This window comes from Syngnathus scovelli, chromosome 5 (genome assembly GCF_024217435.2).
Source record: "Syngnathus scovelli strain Florida chromosome 5, RoL_Ssco_1.2, whole genome shotgun sequence".
Taxonomy (NCBI): Eukaryota; Metazoa; Chordata; class Actinopteri; order Syngnathiformes; family Syngnathidae; genus Syngnathus; species Syngnathus scovelli.
This window is the reverse complement of record NC_090851.1, coordinates 6956318-6979952: the sequence shown is the minus strand read 5'-3', so window position 1 is coordinate 6979952 and position 23635 is coordinate 6956318. Positions and strand designations below refer to the sequence as shown.

Genomic DNA, 23635 nt, shown 5'->3' with positions numbered 1-23635 from the left:
AACAGTTCTTATTAAAATGTCAAAAACAATCACAGCATGAAGGGCTGGAGTCACGGCTGAGAAGAAACAGCCTGAGCAAATCAAAAATCAAGTAATAACTCTCACAGAAGATATCTATCAGCGAGTTTGGCATGAAAGACGAGAAGAGAAAAAAAATGTACTAAGGCTGAATAATTGATCACCGACAGTCTAATAAACATAGCTACCTCGCTGTCACGCGTCTGATCAAAACAATGGAAGGTGTATAGACAATAATTCACAGAATGGATTTCAGCCATTTAGAAGTTTATCATCCTCGGAAAAAAAGTACAAAACAAAGTCAAATGGAAGGTAGTGTAATGTACTGTCAGCACAATATGATAGGTACAACATACTTGGACAAGATATACTTAGGGGGTGAGGGGGCTTGGTTTTTTTATTTGAACTTTAGACCAGTAGTAGCTCGTAGCCTCCACTGTAAAAACAAACAAACAAAAAAACTTCGAGAGAACAAAAAATAAATAAAATTCCACTAAATCTTGAATTTGGTGACTATGGCAGCTGTTTTGCCTTAACTCTATAACACATAACAATTAGGAACAGATGCACCAATCAACAAACTAATGGCAAAAATGGAAATGATTTCAACATCCCATTGAGGAGAGCAAGAAAAGGGAGCCAGACAACATGTGATGCTGTTGTGCCATAGGGAATCCTAGAATTAGCCATCAGTCAAATAGGGCCCACAGAGATGACTTGACAGATGCATTCATTACACACAGAATGATAAGAACTAAAACACATGGCTCATTTCAAACAACTAATTCCGCTTGTTTGCTAAATGCATACAAATTAAAGCAGCACTCCATTTTGAATGCTCACTCTTTTCCATTCTACAAATGTGCCCTTGTCCATACATGCGGCCGGAGATATCACACACACTCGTTTCACCTCGAGGAACATAACTTGCCCTCCTGTGCACTTGCATTTATGATTACAGTTGCAGTTTGGAATGCAAAATCAAAGTTCAGGCTTAAAAAGTGACTTATATTAGTTATATATTTTGCTACACCGCCAACAGCAGTCCAAGCTAAGTCATCAACTCTTCCTGACTGCAAATCTCTCACCAGCCCTGACAGCTTAAAATATTCTAGCACATCACATTTTAGTATTTAGGTGAAATATCATACTTGCAAAGTGTGAACTTCAAGTGTTTACTTTAACGCAGTGCATACAAATATAATACAGAAACTTGGGAAGGGCATACGTACTATTCGAGTAGATGAGTGAGAACTATATTGATTGTGTGATCATTGCATTACTTCAAACAAATGAGGCAAACACTGTGTGCACTGCTACCAACAGAATCATTGAAGATTCAGTGTCAACAAGTTCCCAAACTGAAGAAAACCAAATAACCTCAGTAAAGGGAAATTGAAGCCACATTACATTAGACGTCCTCTGGGCAGCATCATTTTGCTCAGTACAACACTGACACTGAAAGGGACGTTAAGAGCAACCAAAGAGGGGTTATCTCATCACAATAAAACTTAAATTACGATTAAGATTAAATTAAAGTTTTAATGATCATGCAATCATATAAGTATAATTTACATTCAACAAACTGGTTGAGTTGAGGCCCAATTCAGCACAAACATTTTCTGAATAATATTCAACAAATAAAATGTAACTGATTCAATTTACAAGTGCACAAGGAATGTAAAGACAAATTCACTTCAATTCCACTTAATGTTAATTATTTTTGTCCTCTAAGAAGCCAACAAATACCACAGTGGATGTGCTAAGTGCAGCATATGTGCTGGCCTTGAACGTCTAAAATATTGAGACAAACTAAGAAAAACAATTGCCAACATTCTTTCTTGGTGCTCAAAGATTTGTTTTAATGTGAATTTGAGAATGGTAGGATAAAAGAGCGAGTTAAACTTTGCTATTAAAATACAATAGAATACATATTTATACAGGGTTTGGATATCTAAATGGATAGATGGATCAGTCCGTCCATCCAGCCAATCTTAAATGTATTTATTTATTCTTGCAGGTGCCAGACAGAATTCTCATACCTACAAAGTCATCAATTTCAGGAGACCTCTTTAAACGGCATCCAATATTTGTTCAACCGCGACCCTTGCATCGACAAATAGAGCAAGCCACTTTCAAGACAAAAAGTGTTTCCAACAGGTTTGTTCTTATTAGAGTGGCAGATGAGCAGGCACTTATCCAAGATGACTGGGCTGGAGGTACCCTTTGCCAGTATTCCATCTTGCTGCCATGTTTGGAAATGTATGAAGCTATATTTCATTCTGAAGACATGTATTTGGCAGCGGAGCGTACAAGGTTGACGTGCACAGTCTACAGTGGGGTAACAAAATGCTTAGTATTATTTTGTATTCACCACTGAACACCAGATAACACAATGCAGCACATTGCTGGTGTCAGAAGGCATGTTTGCTCCAGCCTGCTTTCATTTTACGAATGCAAACTGTCATTTATGCTTGTCTGCTCATTAATTGATCCCGCCTTTTAACAAAAGCGGCAGAAAGGCTTGAAATGCCCATACAGCAGGTGTGCTCCTCCCCAGTGAAAGGGCCCCGTACTTCGGAGAGGCAAAATGACACCTGATGTGGTGTATTACAATATCAAAGCTCTATGTAATGCCTATATGGGTGCTTTGCACCCATTCTGTCAAGTCAACTCTGGAGTCAACGGAACATCCTCTTTAAAATGAGTACCACCTGCCAGCTAGTCAGACAGACTCATCAAATGCCCCCCATGGGAGGAAGGGAGTTATAGTTTCCCATCTGGAATAATTCCCTGGTCTTCAAAAGTTGCAGAGGACAAGGTCGCAACTCTTCTGTGCAAGTAGAGAGAATCTAGCATGACACCAAAGTTTGGTTCAGGAGCAAACTGTAAATGTCTGTGAAGGGGAAGGGGGAACCTTGACGTTCAGTTCAAATATGAGGTGACCTTTTCTCAAAGAAGCATTTTTGAATAGAATTTCTCCAAAGAAAACGTGTGCAGTGAGTTTCCGGTTCTCCATTATAAGGACTGTGGATTTGTTCACGATGGTAAATCATGACATCCTGTGTTCCTTTCCTGTGTCATTTTCACATTTGTCTTCATTTTCCCTATTCATAATGATCACCATTCATTTCAGGGTAAAATCAGAGTAATCCGAATTTTGAATGTGCGCTCCAAATTTTCTTCGCGATCTCAGGACTTCACGTACAAACAAGCTGTAATGTTCAAAACAAATGTGTACACCATATTTTTTGTGGTACTACTTCAACTCAGCATTGAGTCAGTATCTCATTTTCCTCTGCGTGTTTAACACAATACTTTTTCCTCCTTTTTTCTGTCACTGTATAAATGGCACCGGATGGGGGGGACAAATTATTCCTCCCGCCAATACTGAGTCGTATCAGAGGCTGGAATGACTAAGCAACTTGATGCCCAGAGGGTGACTGCATGAGCCTAACTGGATAGATCAGCAACCACTGTGACACAATCTTTAGTGTTGGTCCAGACCCGAATTGGTGCTGTGAAAACTGCCCCATGAATGGATCTGATGACTGCCCGGGTTTAGTGTGACATGCAATGCATGGTATAAGTGTATTTGCTGTTCAAATGCTCTCCTTTCTCTTTGTCTTGGCTTGCATCACATATACAAAGTGTCTTACCCTTTCAATTAAAAAAAAAAAAATACATGGTTTATTTTTCTTTTATTTTTTTTTTATCTTGGTGTAAAGCAAATATACTAAAAAATAGACAGGTAAGACATCACCTTTGCAAAAGAGAATATCATGATGTTGTAATAATGTGTAATGATTTGTGGACACCCATGTTGAAAACAATGTAAAAGAAATATGTTGAAATTTGTTTTGTTTTCATATGCTTTTGTAATTACAGTAGTTAACTATTTTTTTTATGGCAATTGAAAATGTAAACGATTAATTTTACATTGTCTCAATGTTTTGAGATGGCATAGGTCTGAGCGATTAAAGTGCAAAGAGATGATTAAGTAGTTTACATAGGCACAGTCAGTTTTCTGACTCCTCTGGCAACTATTTTCTACAAAGCAAGCAGCCAATTTTCGATAAGAAAAACACAACATGAGCAGAATCGTTTTTGACATTGTTTTGCATATGACAACAAAAGGAGCTCGGTGAAACGAAATTGCAGAATCAATCGCGCTGAGCGTTGGCAAAGAGTTGGTGCCCATTTAAATGTTGCAAAGGTAGAGACTTATCGACATGATGGAATCTTTTAAAATGCGTATGTGCTAACGGGCCGTCAATAGTTTTCAAAGGTTAACTCTCCTGCACAACTCATAAGAGAGCTAGAGGAAATGTGATGTTATACTTTGACCAGCAGTTTGATTTATTTCATTGTTGAACATTTTAAATGTTCATTTTATTTTCTTAATTGCATGTATGAAATTTGCAGTGAGTGAGTTTATTTTCATTAGTCCATGCTCATGTTTTTAATCTGACAAGAAAAAATTGAGTTAGTGGTGAATAATAATGGATCAGATTATCATGAAAAGAATTTTAATTCTCTAATTATTTTGGATGAAAAGTCACATATGTGTGACTTATGATCAACTTGAAGCCATTGAAAGCAAAGTAATATGATATGTTGTACGATATGTATCTCTGGTAGGACAACTAAAGATACTGCCTACAAATACAAATATTTGTCTCTGCATATTTTTGCAAAAAAATCATAATAAATGACTGAGAAGTTTTAAAATGTTGACCAATGATCAAACTTATTTCAGCAATTTTGCAGGAAAAATAGCTGTCAAGTATCAAGTAAATAACACAAACCTGCCGACGTAAGTCTCTGGTTTTCTTGGTCATCTTGTCAATAGCTGAGTTGAGTGGATCTCCTTTCTCTTTTCTGCCAGTCTGTAAAATAATAATCGCAAAACAGCAACGACAACAACATGAATGCAGGGTTATTGTTTTAAACATTTCATCTAAGCATATGTTCAGTGCAGAGCATTTTGAAAATGCAGTTCATCAAGGAACTCCTTCTGACTTGTCAGTTCTGCGTGACACATGAGTCCATTTTCAATGTTACCTAGCAACTGTACCTATCTGGCAAAATTCAATTTGGCTGTTGTCAGTTCCCCCAAGGATCGCTTCCTCGCATTGCCAATTGTTGCTTGTGGCTTGAAGATGGAGCGTGCAAGTACATGTGCAGACGATTCCCCACAAGTTTGTGAGTGAATGAATAATCTAAGGAAATGTATGAAGGTCTCAGGGAATATTGCAAGATGTATGTATATAAGTATAGCCACTATATTAATACTATTCTGAATGTAGGCTATACAAAGAGAAGATGATCTCCATAATATTAACTGTAGTCATGAAAATATTTGCATGCATCCACAACGTGCTCCTTCTTGATTCTCAAGTTTAAATAATTGTTTTTTAAAAAAGAAAAGTTGACCTACAAATATCAAACGTGATGGACGAGCTCTTATTTACTACAGGTAAGAATATACAAATCCTCTAACTGTGATGGTGAACAAATCTGAAATCTGAAACAGATTTTTATTCTAACTTTTCTCTACCTCTATTTTTAAAAGATTTGCATCAAATTCATGCATTTCTCTGTTCAGTTAAAAGGGTACTGAGATGACCAACAGAATAATTTCCCCCAAAAAAAAAAAACACACACACACACATACACACACACTCTGATCTTCTGACAAAGCAATACCAGCATACAAAATTAGTTGTGTTGTTGCTAGGCAACAATCCAAGCAAGGAGGCGAGCACAAGCTCATAAGGCTTTGCAGGGACGTGTATGCCTCCTAGCATCGTCCATTGATAAATTAGCTCTAGAAGCATCAAGTGCAACTGCAGTAAAGAAATAATTTGTCTCTTACATCGCCCGAGACAAAGCCATCTTGAACAAATCTATTGCAGAATTAGTGACAAAACCACAAGATGCTATCTTAGATACTCTGCATCTGGATTTATTATGTAATTGCGACATATTACGGCACATTGATTGAAACGGGAAAGAAACTTAATTGGGTATTCAGTGCTTAGCCTCGATGTGCTTCAAACTCATACAAGTAGCTATGTGAATTCATAGTTGAGCTCGTCTATTCCAAAGCACGGAATACATGACATTAGGACATGACATTAGTCACTGTGCTGCTGCTTAAAAAGAATAATGTATTTTTGGCACCAGTGGGACAAAGAGGATTTAATAAAAATGTATTGTATTGTATGAAGATGTTTTGCACAAAAAAAAAAAAAATCATAATAATAATAAAAAAAGAAGCTTAACAGGAACATCTCTGAGGACACTTTGTATTCACACAATTTAATGCATAATCAACAACCTTAATTGAATTGGGAAAATGTGAAAAGAGCCAGTCTGTATATATTATCACTGTTGGGAGCATTACTGCATCCAACTGCTAAACAATCGCTTTTACTAAATGTCCCACACAATTTCTTAAAATTGTGAACAATTCCATCTGAGTAAAGAAGATTAGCATATCAAAGTACTGCTTGCCAAAGGGAACATACACTACCTGTATGTCAGCATCCTCCTGGCATTTAGAAGGCATGTGAAGTTCTTATAATTGCCTAAAGTCTCATTTTACATCTTTGTGATCATTACAGCATTGTGAGGAATGGGAAGATGTGGTTCTCATATTTGGTAGAAAATATGAAACAAGCAATTAAAAACACTACGGATGAATTCCCCATCACAAATATTATAAACAAGGCAGATCAAAATGGTGAATCATAGGTTACTCAATGCGTCACACTGGCTCGGTCTGAAGGATACGTACACCAGTTTTGGCTGACACGCATATGTGCGTGACAAATAAAGTGGAACAGACAAACAGACTCCCCATGTTATGTTCATTTATGCGTCTACATTTTTATCTGCGTTGGCATTCCTCCACTGCCATTCAGGTGTCTGTCCCCTGTAAGCAAATGTGCTATTACAAACTTGACACCACAGTTGGCTGTTGATTCTATTGTCTCCCATGCAGTGACACTGATTGAATCGTTCTGGACTACCACATAATGAAATGTTAATTTTCTTCTCAGTTAACAAATGCCCAAATGATGTTCTCTGCCCCTTTTCTTAACTGCCCACATTCTTTATCCCAACACGTATGTAGTCTCCCATGAAGAGCATCCCATACATTACCTAGAAATAAGCAAGTGTGTAGAGACATATGGAAACACATGTGCATGCTGCTGAAAAGGTTGGAAATATTTGGAATATTTGTTTTACTGACCTTGAGTGCCTTGAAAGGCGCCTTATAAATAAAATGTATTCTTCTTCTCATTATTATTATTATTATTATTATTATTATTATTAGTAGTAGTAGTAGTAGTAGTAGTAGTAGTAGTAGTAGTAGTAGTAGTAGTAGTACAAACACAAATTTCAGTAAAGTTGTGATGTTTTGTAAAATAACATTTTAAAAACAGTAGGATCATTTGATAAATCCATAAATTCCCCTTTTTTCTATTTTTCCAACTTTTTGGGCATCACTTTAAAAAATAATGAGAAAATTGCAAAAAACAGCAAATATACATGTTGAAAAAAAATTGCTAATCATTGTATTCCATTTTTACTTACATTTTACATACGGTCTCAACTTAAACTGGAATCAAAACCTATGTCACTACATTACTCTGTGGTACATTTTATTTTGCACACATCTGTCCACATTCCAACAGAAAAACTTGTGTTGTCTGGCATCATTACTCATTGAAATCATCCATTCACTACTTATCCTCATCGGCATCTTCTGTCAACTGGAGCCTAACCAACTGACGAATGGGCAAGCAGCTAGGAACAACCTGGACCCGTTGCCAACCAATCACAGGGCACATATAGACAAACAACTCAAACAATATACACACGCTGAAAAGCATGTGTACTCCAATTTTGTTTAAAACACCAAGAACGTCAGTTTGTTGTTGTTTTTCGCGTCGTAAAAAAATCTGAAGTCATGCTTTACATTGGAGAGCAAGAATGACAATCATGCCCAAATAAGAGCATTTACAGCGTGAAAAAGAAACAGATGATCAATATTTATTTGTGCGTACTCAATAATGGTCTCCACAACTCTATGCTTACAAATTATTGCAATATAAAGTGACAACGGCAGAGAAACAATAAAACACAGGACGGGCGGGATGAATCTGGTAGCTCATCGGCAATAACATGGCAAATCAAAGGAATGGGCAGTTAAATCAGAGGGAAAGCAGCAAGACAGGTGGGGGAGGACAAGGGGTATTTTGTCTCATTGTCTCCTAAGATCAATGTGTTAAATGATATCAATTCCGGCTCGTTGTCAATTCAATTAGGCAGGAGTGAGAGGTACAATTACCGTCCAATGTGGTTACACCGTCTGTGGAACACTTTAAAAACAAGCCGAGCTGATAACGAGGGGGTGAGGAAGTGTTTGTGTGAGCCTGGGGTGGCGTTTGATAATAGTGCTAACATGTTGGTCAGGTTACCAGTAGATAATAGGGAGCTAGATGCTCATTAAGATACGCCAAGCTCCCTCGACTGTAGCACCATGGATGGGTCTGTTTTGACTTGTTCTCATTAAGTGGACATTAAGGGCACAGCGGTGGATCAGCTAGTTTGATTACAGGGTACTGCAAAACAATGCAACGAGTGCTTAATATTGTTTTGCCATTTAATATGTTGAAAAACACAGGGACGTTGAATTCCATATAAGTCACCTCAAATTATCTGGAATAATATGTGTAAAATATATACTACAGATATTAAAGCTAACATAAATATTGTTAACCTTAAATAAGTAGATGACTAGAAGAATCAGACACAACAACCCATATATGGAATGATTCTTGATATTGCGTGTGTTGTTGTGACAGTTTTTTTAGTCCACTAACATGCATTTGTATTGCCGAAGAGTTCAACAGATGCAGTGAACTCAGCCTCATGTGTTGCTTATCCAGTGATTTGCAACCTTTTTTTTTTCCTGCTCTCTTTTACATGATGGCCTAAAGTATCTACAACGGTGCTGCTTGGGACTTGAATACTGCTGTCACTTAGAGTTAATGCAGTTGGGAATGGCATCGCTTGAGGTGGCTCCAGAGTGCCTTCTGGTACTTGCGTATGTTTAATGGCTGATGCCTGTTTGCTTACTCCTCTCATTACACAGTCTCGTGTTTAGACTCCGGGGCTGTCGTTGGCTATTAGCATCTTTACGGTCAAGCGGGGTATTGGTGTGGAGATGCATGAAGCTTATCAGCATGTTCATTGCATGTATGAAATAATAGTTTCGGGAACGATAAGTATAGGCTGGTATACAGTACAGTTCTGGGTCTGAAATGTAAGAAATGACAATCCTTCAGCCCTAGAAATGATATTTGATTTATTTTTTTTTACGTGTCAAATGTTGTTTCAGGTGCATTCCTGAATCAGGAGTGTTAATCATTTTAATTTAAAAGGTAAACTGTTGATCTGACAGCAAGTAAAATAATCTGCAAGTACGTCATTGTGATGATTTTATGATATACGTATGTACTAATAAAAACATGCACACATGCACTGAACTACTTATTTGCGTATGTTGACATATTAAAAAAAAGCAAGTATTCCTTCATAAGTTCATGCTGATGATGACAACATACCGAAAGATTTCATTGTACCTTTAACTAAAGGTCTCACTTGAAAAGATGCTAAAAAGTTCTCATCTTAAAGATTTTTTTATTTTTTTTTTTGGTAGCCATCCTTTGAACATTATGGTGCTTCTAAGAATCTATTCTGCTTTTGATGTGATTGAGAAACGTGGAGTACAGCCCTTCTCTATTATGACTAAATTTCAGCATGTCTTTGCAATACACAGAAAACCTCTCAAGACACCCTATGGAGAGGCCACCACTCGCATAATGATTGCTGGAAAATTGCATGGATGGATATATATATATATAGTGCAGGTACGTTCCATTAAAAAAATCATCCAAACACAAAGAAAGGGAAGCATTAAAGTGTACTGGAAGAGAGGCAAGGGTTTTAAGTGTACATTTGCAAGAGTATAAGGAGGAATGGAGGGAATGCTCGGTTATCAGTGCAAAAGTAGAGGATGAATTAAAAAAAAGAAAAGTCTTGTCCTGCAGCAGCAGCACGGCCAGCGAGAGCGTCGCTGCTTGCAGTCTCCCTGAACTGAATAGCAAGTAGTTTGCGAGGGAGGGACTGCAGGAAGAGGAGACATGTGGGGTAGAGGGAGGGGGATGCTGGGAATAGGGTGGAGAGGGTGAGAAAATGAGAGTGGTGTGATATCTATGAGAGCAGAACTGTGGTAAAGAGAAAAAGAGTCAATGGGGTGAGAAGATGGTCCGAGTATCATTGATGTACTTTTGTTACACTGCAGAGAAAAAGAAAGGCTATTTATCACGCACTTTTGGGGGTGGAAGGACTTGCATTTTATTTCATTTTAAGGAAGTGCTGTTTTAGTTTCAAGTGAAGAGTCATGGAAGATGGATAAAGCAAGGAATCAGTCAATCCAATTTTAGGATTTGTTCTTAATGCTAGGACAGACTAAAGCCCATTTCATCACAATTCTCTCCTCCTTCAGTTGCGTCACTCCAATCTCGCTGAACAGTGGATCAGAGCAAACAAGGGACATGAAGTGAGGGATTTTTTTTTTTGAAGACAGGCAGGGGCACAAGAAGGTATTAGTAGTGACGTTTTGGTAGCAGAGGGTCAGAAACCTTAATAACTGATCTATTATTGTCTGTTGACTCGTGATCTCTGCACTCCTCAAATATTGCTGTTCACTGGCTTTTCTGACTCCAAACTTAAAATAGCACAATCAAGATCAAGCTATGGGAGAAAATGAGGCACATTTTGTGCCTAATAAATTATTTGTGGTATTCATGAAGCATGCAGCCAAGACGTGAACTGAAAATGTTCAGTGCTGAAATAAATTATGTGTTGTGGATAAACAACAAAAGCAAAAAAAAAAAAAGTAATATATTCCTTGGAATCTTCAAAGTCATCAACAGACTATTCCATGACACTGGTCAATTTTAAACTGATTCTAATTATAAAATGTTGCTAAAGGACATTTGGAATAACCAGTTCCAGAGTTAAACTGTCACCATCATATTGTACACACAAGCAACATTTTAACCTTTAAGTTAACCACTGTTATTAAACAATGACAATTAATTAATTGCTCAGCCATTTATGAACTGTGGCATTTGGCATGCAAGATGCCAACAGTGTCAAACGTAAAAATAATGCTGAGCGTAAGAAATGCGGACATAAAATAGAACTAGAAACTATTAGATAGAGAAACTTAGTTCAGCCCTGATGCCAACTTGCCTGTTGGTTTCTTTGCACTCACCGTTCTAAACTGTCAAAACGAGCTCACTGTTTGAGCTCTTAACCAAACTGTGTCAAGTGCACAATTTTAAGCAAGTGCAGCTCCACTAACCTGAACCGAGTGACAGGAAAACAAGCTTTTCAGACACACTTCAGTTCCATTACATTTCTCCAACAAGTCACCTCCCAAAAAAGATGTAATGCTATCATAAAAAAAAAAGAACAGGCTTCTGTATAACACCAGTGCGTGTTTTTTTTTACTTCACTACATCGTGCAACAAGAAAATGTGCATACTCAGGCACCCAAAGTAAAGGTGATGGTTGTCGGGGGATCATGTAGGCTTCGGGAAAATATGTATTTCTGTAAGCCGGTATAATGACGAGTCAAGCTGCTCATACTGGTGGGCGATGAGATGAGGTGGCTCTAATCAGGGATTATTTAGGGAAATCATCCTCGAGTCAAGCAGCCACCAATATGTTATCAAACAGAAACATGCAAATTACAACAAGATGACTCGCACATACGGTGGCCAACACGGAGACAGACATTGTGTGCGAAAATGGCAACATACTTGAATCCTGAGTGCTCTTTCTGTAATGATACAAGGCACATGTTCCTCAAAGCCTAATGCAGTAGAATTATCATGCCCAACGCCGTCCTAATATCTATCCTTTGTCCACCTACAAAAAGCCAATTTGCTATTGATGACATCAAGTAAGGGCAAACCAAAAATATAATGGCCACCTGTGAGGCAGACTCAGCGCATGGAACTCATTTACTGTATCACCATTCCCTGGGGTGAGTTCGGAAATTCACTCTGACGCCTTAACAGCTCTTTGAGAGTAGGTGTGTTCCGAGAGGAAGAGCGTGCGCCCTCTATTCATTTCTGTAGGCTTTCTTGGTTCTACACCGGTCAGCAGCTTGTGCTTGTGCTTGTACTGTTTGCATCTATACTGAGTCCCAAGTTGGAATGCCCAGCGCGCGCTCTGGCACACACTTTCTGAACGTTGAAAGTGAAGCAGTGCATGTTTGGAGCGTATTTCTGAACGCACCCTGTTTTTTGTTTAATTAAAATTTCGTACCTTAACTAGTATCACACGTCGCATAGTAGCCAAAGGTTCTGGTCAAAGAATCCTGGTCCTGGTATTTTGATACTGTAAATCCTTGTTGAGACACTTGTCACACATTAGTTGCCATGACTTCTATTACTTCTTCTACTTTGTTTTGGCAGTAATGCATCATGCAGTAGGTATTTTTCAATGCAAAACACGAGAATCTCTATCTTATTACTTAAAAATGCACTCCGACAATGGTCAAAGAGAGACTCCTCATTTCCCAAAAACAATATGCAGATTACGACCTTGAAACTAGTGGGTGCCATTTATCAAACTGTTATGAAACAGTACAAATGCAGGCCTTCGGGAAGACATATGAATCAGTCTACATTTGAATTATTAACTACCAAACTAAATCAAATTGAACACTGATAGGATCACAAACTGACAAAGGCCGCACTGGTCTGCTCAATCAGCTATTTGTGTGTGAAACGATAAAATATAATGTACCTAGTGACTATTAGCCTATTCAATTATGTGCCTGCTGCAGATAATTTTCCATAACCTACATAATTTAGTGGGTCTAGACATGCTTTGGCATGTAATGCGGCCATACAAAATGTCTGCAATGGCAGAACATATTTAATATTTACAAAATCTGCCATTCTTAACCAGACACAGTGCTCATGCTGGGTCATGGACAAAGTCTTTAACACAGTCGGAGAAGCATTTGTTGATTTGATTCTATGTTGAAGTCTATTCTGTTCTGATACAAGTCAGAAATCATACAAAACACAAGTTCTTTATTTTCAGGCAGTGGATTGTTCCTTTTTAAGGTTTGATGATGAAACAATTGCAAAATGTTAGATTCCGTGTGAGAAAGAGGGTGGAGTATGGTTCACACTATTTTCATCTAAGTGTGTCTCACATTGAACAAATCATTCTCATTGTATCCAAATGACCACAAAACATGATTTGGGCTAAGAATTGAGTTCAACATTCTTGCATCTTCTGGAATTGAAATGGGTTATTCGTATTTGAGGGGCCTCACGCTAAGAGGGAATAAGTCAAATGTTGAAACACTGAGCAAAAGGGAAGATATACGCACCCACTAGCACAAGGACAGCTTGTGGATTTTGTTCTCTTGTCAGAGGATTTACCTTCCATTGTCTACTGCCAGAGACAGCAGTCTGCTTTTTTAATCAAGGATGCAGTTTTGAATCCTAGTAGCTTCATGATGTGATAACAACTGTTTTTCATGGTTATCCACTGCTGCATAGGACAAAATCCATGGGATCTTGTCATCTAAACATTTTGACATTGCAAATGTAATATGTCAGCAAATGACTTTGGCAGTAATATTAACTTGAGGTATGCTGTCATTTTTCTTTGGCTATTTTGAATCACATATTCCACAAATGCAGACGTGTTAAAGGGTTTTAAAAGGAACTAATTGAAAGTGCATTTTACATGTATTTTTAACATCCATTCATTCTCAACACTGCTCATCTTTGTGTAAGTACATTACAAATCAGTTACATTGATTTGTTTTGACCACTTTTTTTTTTTTTTTGGGGAGTATTGAAGTACCTCCATCAAATATAAATGCATGGCGCTGCTAATTTTACTTTGATGCGTTTTGATGGGGATTCAATTAAAAGATGGAGTCATTTCAAACTTTCAAGATGAAGGGTTTAGTGTGCTAAACATGAAACACAAGACATCCTTGAACTACGTATTCATCTGCCTCCATCCTATTCATAATCCAAGGCTTGGGGACTTGCCTCACACAAGGAACCCCAATTATTGAGAAGTGAAAATTTTCAAGAATTGCAGGATTTTACATCACAGACTCAAATCTGCTCTTCAACAGTGTATTGGATATGTGAATGCTTCTGTTCATGCTGAGGCAACGAGCCAAAGCAGTCATGCAAAAAAAAAAAAAAAAAAAAAAAATCAACAACAATAAAAAGACAATGCTTTTTTTAGATGGCAAAGTTAAAAAATAGCCTTGCTGGCTTCCGGGTGAATTTTTAGGTCACTGAAGAGCATAAAATAAAGTTAGTTGGCAGAAAAAGTAAAGTCACACACAGTGTTTGGTCATCTAGGAAGTTAGATAAGAGTAAACCAAGCTTTAAATTCGACTATATAGAATAGCACCCTTTAAGGCCATGTGGGCGCCAACTACTGTGTTGCATCACGTGACCTACACATTGGGTCACACAGAACCTAATTTTAATTTTGTCTAATTCAGTATTGTAAAGTATTCCGGAGATTATGTTTTATTTCATTTGCCTATGTCTATTATCTCTGGGGTGGCTGATGATGTCAGCTGGAACACATTACTCATACAATCTTTTTTTTTTTTTTAACAAATTGTAAGTAAACCAGGGTGATGACTCAATGCGTTTGATACTTGCTTTATCTTGACTGTACTTAGGACAAATGTGCTATTCTGAGATAAATGCCCGCATACAACAATCTGGTTCAAAATACTGGCAGGTGTAGAAGTCTGCTCTTGTTTTAGTTTGGAAACGATGTTTGACACTCAGAGTGTGACTGCTCTGTGTTGTGACATGGCTAAATCACCGTCTGCTACTTCTGTCTCTAGGGGATCACCTTGCCTTGGACATACCGCGGCATGAAGCCATTCAGAAGGCCATCAAATCTCGCTGTGACTCACTATTCATGCACACATTCCAGTAAGCAGGACCAATGAGTATTTAGCTGGGTGAACTCTCTGTGAACTTTCCGCTGAAAATTAATGTCTGCTTTTTCAAGAATGCAGTGTATATAAATATCACGCCTAATGCTTCTCAGAATAAACTATTGTTTTTCTTTTAATGGTACAAATATCTCATTGCTCAGTTTATTTCATGTGTGCGTTTGTCAATTTCTCAAAGTTATGTTGATGGATCAATAAGATGTCTCTGTTCTGGAACACTGATGGTGCGTGCAGAAGCAAAATACACATCACTGTGCATCAACTATCTTCCTCCTGTCAAATAACCTCTTTAAAACTACTTGCATTGTCGCAACTGCAACACTAACCACTGTAAGTATACTTGTTAGTTTAGCACTGCAGTACGTGTGACCAAATAGTGCATTGAACAGTTCGGAAGTTAGGATTTTAAATTGTAGCCAGCGAACCCACGACCTGGATGACTACAAGTGCTAGAGAAAATGAAAGGATGGATGTATTGCACTCTAATCCACAGATCCAGTCAGAAGATTGCCGCCTACTACACACTTATTTATAGAAAGATTGTGTAAATAATACAAGTCAAACACTATAGTGAATACACCGACTCGTGTCAGCCTTTTTTCCACTGCAAGAAACCTCAATCTGCTGAAGGTTGTGGTCCCTTGTGTACACACAACCATCTCATCCAACATCACTGACAGCCACACTTGTACAAATATCGCCACCACAATCCTTTCCCAGCAGCCCATCGACATTATCTCTGAAATGGATGGGCCAATTAGTCATCATCCACATTGTTTTGTTGGGCTCAACAGTCAAACTGATTCAATAAATGATTTCAATAATGGGCTTGTAATCATAGATGCAGATTTTAGGGGTGGGAGGGGGGTTTGGCTTGGGGTGGTGTTTATTTACGTGATCACTCAAATGCATTCAGCCTAACAATACACCACAACCTCAAAGTACAAGCTACCAGAATGAACTGGAGTTTGCAAAATATGGTATTTTCTTTATGGTGTCTGTCTCCACTCATAGAGTATAGCAACATTACAAAATTGCTTCTGAGATTATTGTTGAAAGTCTGGGTTCATGTATTGATATCCAACTACATTAAAAGTAGCAGAGAGAGACACATTATCCATTATATGACTCAAGTCTGACATGTTCTATTTAACGAATGACATGTCACGCCGTCTCTAAGTAAAATGAACTCATTGAGCACAAAAGGTCAAGTGCGAAAAAACATACTGACACAAGCAATGGAAATCTTTGCAAAAGATCATCGCCTAATTAATCGGTGAATGACAACAAGCCAATGTGGGTGTCAAGAGAAGTCATCGGATGTCTGGAGAACAAGTATCTGGCTTTCTACTAATAATATTTGGCAACCTCTCAGATCTGTATGCAAAGTGGATAGCCTGGACCTAATTGACAATGACGGAAAATGCAAGACGATGGGATTTGTTGATCAAGCAGACAATGCTTTATTATACTCTAGCTACGGAACAAAAAAACAACAACAGTGTTTTGACCAAGTCACTCAATTAAAAGATGATGCATACGTATGTAATATTATTAATAATAGTGTTTATATATCAACACCTGTGTATCCTTATAATGAAGATATTAGGGAATGAATGATCTTTTTTTTTTATCCTATTCATCTGATAATAGATCAGATTACACTTACAATTACAATTACACTTGGCAATTGTTTGCTGGTAAAGGTGCTGAAGATAAATAAGGCTTAACTTCCATTCACTGGATGAATGTTACTTCACAACTGTGAACTTATAAGCTGTTCCTTCACGGTGAGGTTAAAAAAAAGCAGACATTATTTGGCACAATATGAGCTATATAGGAGACAGAGAGACAGACAGGGAGAGGGTGGGAGAGAGAGAGAGAGAGAGAAAGAAAGAGAGAAAGAAAGAGAGAGAGAGAGAGAGAGAGAGAGAGCGAGAGAGAGAGAGAGAGAGAGAGCGAAAGAGAGAGAGAGAAAGAGAGAGACAGAGACAGAGAGACAGACAGAGACAGAGAGAGACAGAGAGCGAGAAGGAGAGAGGGAGCGAGAGGGAGAGAGGGAGCAAGAGAGAGGGAGCGAGAGAGAGAGAGAGAGAGAGAGAGAGAGAGAGAGAGAGAGAGAGAGAGAGAGAGAGAGAGAGAGAGAGAGAGAGAGAGAATGAATTTCATTTAAGTGCTTGGTTTAAACCCAGCTCATTTGGAAGATGTAACTGTATTGGGCAGCAAAAGAACGGCAAGGAGGTAAGAAACGAGAGGAAGAAGAAGAGGAGGGGAACAGCATGACCAAGTGAATGAGCAATCAAAGCAGAGAGAAAGAGAGAGCGACAGAGGAAGAGATAGAAAGAGAGAGTGCCTGAGAGAGAGAGAGTGCCCAAGAGAGAGAGAGTGCGAGAGAGAGAGAGAGCCCTCGGATTTCTGAGTGGCTTACGACACTCAGTGAACAGTCTGTGTTTCTGCATGCACTGTCAGTGTACCGGTCTGCTGCGAGGGATTGCGCGCTCCTTTGCCTTCCATATTTACCGCCCCTGCTTGCCTACCAGCACTAACCTTCAGCACCCTCTTCCAGTCGGCTGAAAAATCACCCGGAGAACAGGGAAGAGAGTGAAACCTGCATGCCGCTGGGGATGCAAGAGGTGGATGCTTTTTTCCATCCCGTCTTTTTTTTTTTTTTTTTTTTTTTTATACCGAGATGAGCAACTGACATGGAATATTGTCACGTGAGAAAAGAGTGAACCGGGTTCACCTCTTGATTGCATTTATTTATTTTCTCGCCAGCATCGATCACTGAAAGCATGATTAACCGCTTGGACGGATTTAAACCTTAGAAGTTAATGACTGTTTCCAGAGATGGGCGATAATATATATCCTGGCAGACCTGCTGAAACTTAAGCAAGCAGGGGAGGAGAAAAGAGAACGATATTTAAAAGAATGTACTCTCATGATCATTGCAGCAGGGGACTGCGGAGGAGCTGAGGAGACAGAGCTCATGCATGCAGACTGGGGAACTTGTGCTTTCTACCATCTCCCCACTTGGATTCCTTCTCTTTCTGTCTCTTTCACTTGAAGAGAACTAAGACATTGTAAGCCTGCCAAGGATCTGGTGTCCACTGAAAGGAGAGAAGGGAGGGGGTGATGGTGAATTTGTACCACAGTGGGGTCCTTTTTAGATCCACACATAATTAGTGTCGGGGCACAAAGCGAGACGCTGAATGGAGATTGTCAGCTTTTGGATAGGGGTGAGTAGGAATCTTCTCAGATAAGATCGATCCATGAGGACATTTTTTCATCTCTTCTCTCCACCCACCATTTGATCTATATCATAAACCAAGAGACTTTATCTTTCGCATTCCGGACAAGGATTTTCTTAGCTGACTAAATGAGAAAACAACTAATCCTGTGTTAATCTTAAATACTTTGAAGGGGGGAGTAAACCGAATAAAGAACTCAAATATGATGTGCTACATATGATGTGATAGGTGGACAAACAATATCCAGAGTGAATGGACATTTGCTTGGTAAAATCCCTGGATATTTATGCTGATGGATTTCCTTTTAATTGGACTGTATTTAAAGTGGCCAGTGAAGAAGCCCCCTGGGTTGATTCTGTTTTCATTGGGCATTTTTTTAAGAATGGTTCCCATGGCGGAGGGGGTTTGCCCCAGACTGTGCCGCTGCGACAGCAAGCTGCTGTACTGTGAGGGCTTGAACCTCACAGACATTCCCCAAAATTTGAGCAGCGCCATGGGCTTGTCCATGAGAGAGAACAACTTGACTGAACTACGTGAAGGACAACTGGCCGGCTTGTCGCAGCTCACCTGGCTCTACCTTGACCACAACAACATTGACATTGTCGAGGAGGCTGCGTTTGACAAGCTAAGGCGGGTCAAGGAATTAGACCTGAGCAGCAACCGGATTGAGACTCTGCCAAATGGTACCTTTAGGCCCCTCCCAAATTTGCGCATCCTGGACGTCTCCTACAACAGGCTGCAGGCCCTCGAGCCTGACTTGTTTCATGGCCTTCGAAAGCTCACCAATCTGCATTTGCGCTACAACGCTCTCAAATTTGTGCCAGTACGGATTTTCCAAGACTGCCGGAGCATGCAGTTTCTCGACTTGGGATACAACCAACTGCAAAGTCTGGCACGGAACTCCTTTGCTGGACTCTTCAAGTTGACAGAGTTGCATCTTGAGCACAACGAGCTGGTTAAAGTCAACCTTGCCCATTTCCCTCGCCTGATCTCATTACGTACCCTGTATATGCACAACAATCGCGCAACCATTGTTGTCAACACCCTGGAATGGACATGGCATTTCTTGGATAAGATTGACTTGTCTGCCAATGAAATTGAGTACATAGAGCCACATGTTTTTGAGAGTGCACCCAACCTCAAGGTATTGATGCTGGACTCCAATCGGCTGACTTCTGTGGATCAGCGCATCTTGGATTCATGGTCCTCCCTGAACAGCATCACCCTGGGAGGGAACGACTGGGAGTGCGGCCGTAACGTTTGTGCCTTGGCCTCTTGGTTGAGTGCCTTTCGAGGGCAACGTGACAATTCACTGCTGTGTTCAAGCCCAGACACCGCACAAGGCGAGGATGTCTTGGATGCCGTCTATGCTTTTCAGCTCTGCGAAGATCCCCCACTGGAAGTTACGTCAGCGGGTCTGTATGCCTCCACAAGAGACGTGGTCCAAGGTGGCTCTGTGTTCCTTGGCCCCTTTACACCCAACCCTTATGATGGTGAGGGCGGTGAAGTGGTCACCAGTTCTTTCACTGTCACAGTGGGACATGACGACCTGGAGAGTACCATGCAGATCCACAAGGTTGTGACTGGCACAATGGCACTCATCTTTTCCTTCCTCATCATTGTACTCATGTTGTATGTGTCATGGAAGTGCTTTCCAGCCGGAATAAGACAATTAAGGCAGTGCTTCAGCAGTCAGCGTCGTAAACAGAAGCAGAAGCAAAACATGCAGCAGATGGCTACGATTTCTACGCCGGAGTACTACGTTGACTATAAGCCGAACCATATTGAGGGAGCTCTGGTAATCATAAATGAATATGGCTCCTGTACTTGCCAACAGCAACCTTCTCGGGAATGCGAGGTGTGACCAGGGATTGACAGCACGTTGTCATCCTGATTGACTATCGGCTATTTTTTTTTTAATACGCTGGAAAGGAAGGATAAAATGTATATTTTGGCCACATTTTATGCAGCTTCTCACTGTGATATGGAATGAGTTTGCTTCATGCAGCTGATCATTTTGCTGTGGATTTCCTGCTGTCTCTTCACTGATTTGAGGGTACGACGCAAAATGGGCTCCTGACTTTTGGAACTGTCGATGTACTAGCAACACTGACAGAAATATATTAGAAGCTGCGCACATTCTTTTTTTTTTTTTCATGACTGATGGATATTTTAGCTTTAATCTGTCTCTCTACTACAGGACATGTAATTAAGCTGTGGACACACACAAACACACACACACACACACGAATACACTACACGTACACACAATGAAAAAAATATTTGTATTATGGTTAAGAATATTTGACCAGGGTCAAACAAAATATATTTAAGTTGGATTAAAACTGTAAAGAGTGTACAAATGTTAAAAGAAGCGCCACTGTGGATAAAGCTGATGAAGATACTTCTTTTGTAAACTTAAAAAAAAAGCTTAAATAAATGAATTGCTATTCACAGTGAAATCATTTGTATGTGAGACGCTTATCAGAAAGGATGGATGACAACAATGCTGGGCAAGCAATACGTCTGAGTATCCTTCAACCAAAAAAAAACAACAGCAAAACTAGCTAACTAACTAGAAGATATGAAAGTGACAGAGAGAGATTTGCTTCTCAAATGTAATGTCCATGATCTACATTTTACTCTATCTCTTTAAAGTCACGTGTGTTGCTTTATGTTTCACAAGCAGTGTGATTTGACCGTCTTTTGCTCTAAAATAACTTGATCAAGCCATTACATTCTGATCAGTTGGCACACTTCCATATAATATGTGTGCACCATACAAGTAAAGAAAGCAGAATGTCAAACATTTCAAAAATTTACGTCACTCCTCGTTTCTTACTTTTTTGGCTTTCCCGGTGACGTCACTGAATCAAGCACAGAGAGACCAACTACCATCTAAAGCGGACATATTTATATTTCAAATGCGGATTTAAATCACTAAAATAGAGCAAGCCATCAGCTTCAAGGGAGACTTGAACATTCAATTATCTGTGTTTTCGTGTTATGTAAAATGTTTGTTGTACACATTTTCATGTGTATATACATATATAGGTATACGTATATATACTTTTTTTGGTGTTGTGTACAGATGTTTTGTTTCCTGTCTTTTAACAAGAGCTGCTGTATTTTGTGGGCGGAGGTGGGGACTGTAAAATGGAGCTGGAGGATGTCAGCGACTGCAGAAAGAGGGAACAGACTGCTCTCTAGTGTGCATATATTCACAGAGTGTTGATGCCTTTTGCCAATTGTACACGAGATTATGACTCAAATCCCACAGCAGTGGACGCATACGACTGCAATGAATTTTGTGGAGGAAAAAAAAATGCAGCATCATTTTGTGTTATTTTGATATAAATTAAAATTATGTTTACAAAGTGTAATTCAGCAGGAATAAATAAAACAAAAAAAACAAACGTGTTCTCAGAATTCACTCAAGACAATGTTTCTAATAAAGGAGAAAGGTGACACATGAACTTTGGTTGAAATAGGGCCAATGGGAACACGGCAGTATCCAATCACTTTACTTTTACTAGGCTATGTAGCCATCATTGAATAAGTTGTCATACCCAAATGGGATTTATGGCTGAATTTTATGGTTTTCTGTGGATGGACAACACTAAATTGCAAGCTATCAAAACGTATTGGACAAAATATAATTATTTACTTCCTGTACATACCTCATTCATATTAATATAAATAGCCACATTGTATATAATGTAAATAAGATAATTTTACTTTAATTCTTTATACTTTTGTAATGTTTATTATTAGGATTTCTTTTTCTTCATACTTATTTGCACTGTAAAGGGAGCAGCTCTCCAATTTCGTTATACAATTGCATTTTAAAATGACAATAAAGGGCAATCTATTCTATTCTATTCTAATAATAGTTGAAAGGATACTGTTACCATTGTCCTTCAATAATTGTCTGACATTATAAAGATTTCACTATGCGCCCCTACACAATGATTTACTATATCTAAAGGGAAGTCTATTTCTGAACAATATGCATGTCCACATGCTATGTATGAAGGCACCGGTACATGGCCTAAACGAATCATAACAATAATTGAAGGAAAAGGACTTGAGGAGAGTCAAATCTAATGTTGAAAAAAATATTCAAACTTTTTAAACGACATCAATCGCTACTCATGTTGAGGGGGTGAACTATTCAACTTTGAGGTAATTTATCAGTGAACATGTATCAAGGGAGGATAATGGTTATTAGTTGCCTTGTGAGATTTATGATCCAGTTCATATTTGACCCATTTGAAGACTCCAAATGGCTGTTAATCATGAGCTGATACCCTGCAAATGCAAAACGTTGCGTGTACAATGGGGTATAAGGACGAGGAAATAGATTCAAATTCTTCTCTCATCATCATATCTGTCAAGCAATTTTGTCCTTAGCTGTCCTTCAAGGTGTGTCAGTGTCTGCGTGACATGCGACTGATGAATCTTAAGAGTGTGAAGCTTCATTTATTTAAATATTGGATGGTGTCTGGCATTGAGGCCAATGGTGGCATCACCATTGATTTCGGTTGACTTTTTTCTTAACTAAGCGACAAGAACGAAAGGTTACGGAGAACAACTGAATATTTTAAAAGCTTAGAGTCCTAAGGGCTGCCATTAAACTACTTTCAATTTATCTCCATTCCTGCTCACCTATACTTTCTCCTTCCCTTTCACCCTGTCTCTCAGTTCCTCTCTGACAATAATAACTGCACATGGAGGGGGGGAAACATAATTCATTTAACGGACATTAGATTATATCTCTACTTTACCTATGCCTGGATGAGATATCTGCTGGCGAACTAGATAAATAATGGTCAAGAGACAATAAAGTCAAATTTGAGCATAGTACCCATTTTGTAGTCGAGGTTACTTGATGGTAGGAAACTGACTGACTGACTGACTTTATTGGATGATTATTTAATCCCACAATGGCACATTGTGAGCATTGGGGGAAGTGGAAGAACGAGATGGTGACTTGCCCCAGGGCATCACTCTAGTTGCAATTTCTTATTGTCTCCAATGGGACTCTCACTGTAACAGTGAGGTTCCTAAGTCCAAAGTTCATGAGAAGCTGCCGCCCTGCCATGACATGTTGTGATGCCTGTCTGACACATGACATATTCTGCTTTTTTTCCACATATTAAGTGTTATGAGCCCAGCTGCTTTCCAGCTGCATGACATATTGCCCATTTTTACCTTTACATGTGCACAATTGAGCACATGCGAGCTGCAC

General features: G+C 39.1%; 2 protein-coding genes across 3 annotated transcripts in view; one reads left to right on the top strand and one right to left on the bottom strand.

Annotated features, from left to right (window-relative positions):
- Positions 1–23635, bottom strand: part of ctnna2 (catenin (cadherin-associated protein), alpha 2) — a 190208-nt gene that overhangs the window by 56899 nt on the left and 109674 nt on the right. For both annotated transcript variants that reach the window (XM_049719420.2, XM_049719419.1), the window contains exon 8: positions 4827–4907. In XM_049719420.2, coding sequence (XP_049575377.1) covers positions 4827–4907 — 81 coding nt within the window. The remainder of the gene's footprint in view (positions 1–4826; positions 4908–23635) is intronic.
- On the top strand, positions 17203–21800 carry lrrtm1 (leucine rich repeat transmembrane neuronal 1). Its single transcript, XM_049719424.2, has one exon. The coding sequence runs from the start codon at positions 18671–18673 to the stop codon at positions 20246–20248; it is 1578 nt and encodes a 525-aa protein (XP_049575381.1). The 5' UTR covers positions 17203–18670; the 3' UTR covers positions 20249–21800.

What these genes read in the sequence shown, in the direction of transcription:
- lrrtm1 (XM_049719424.2), top strand. Translation starts at nt 18,671, where the DNA reads ATGCTGATGGATTTCCTTTTAATTGGACTGTATTTAAAGTGGCCAGTG.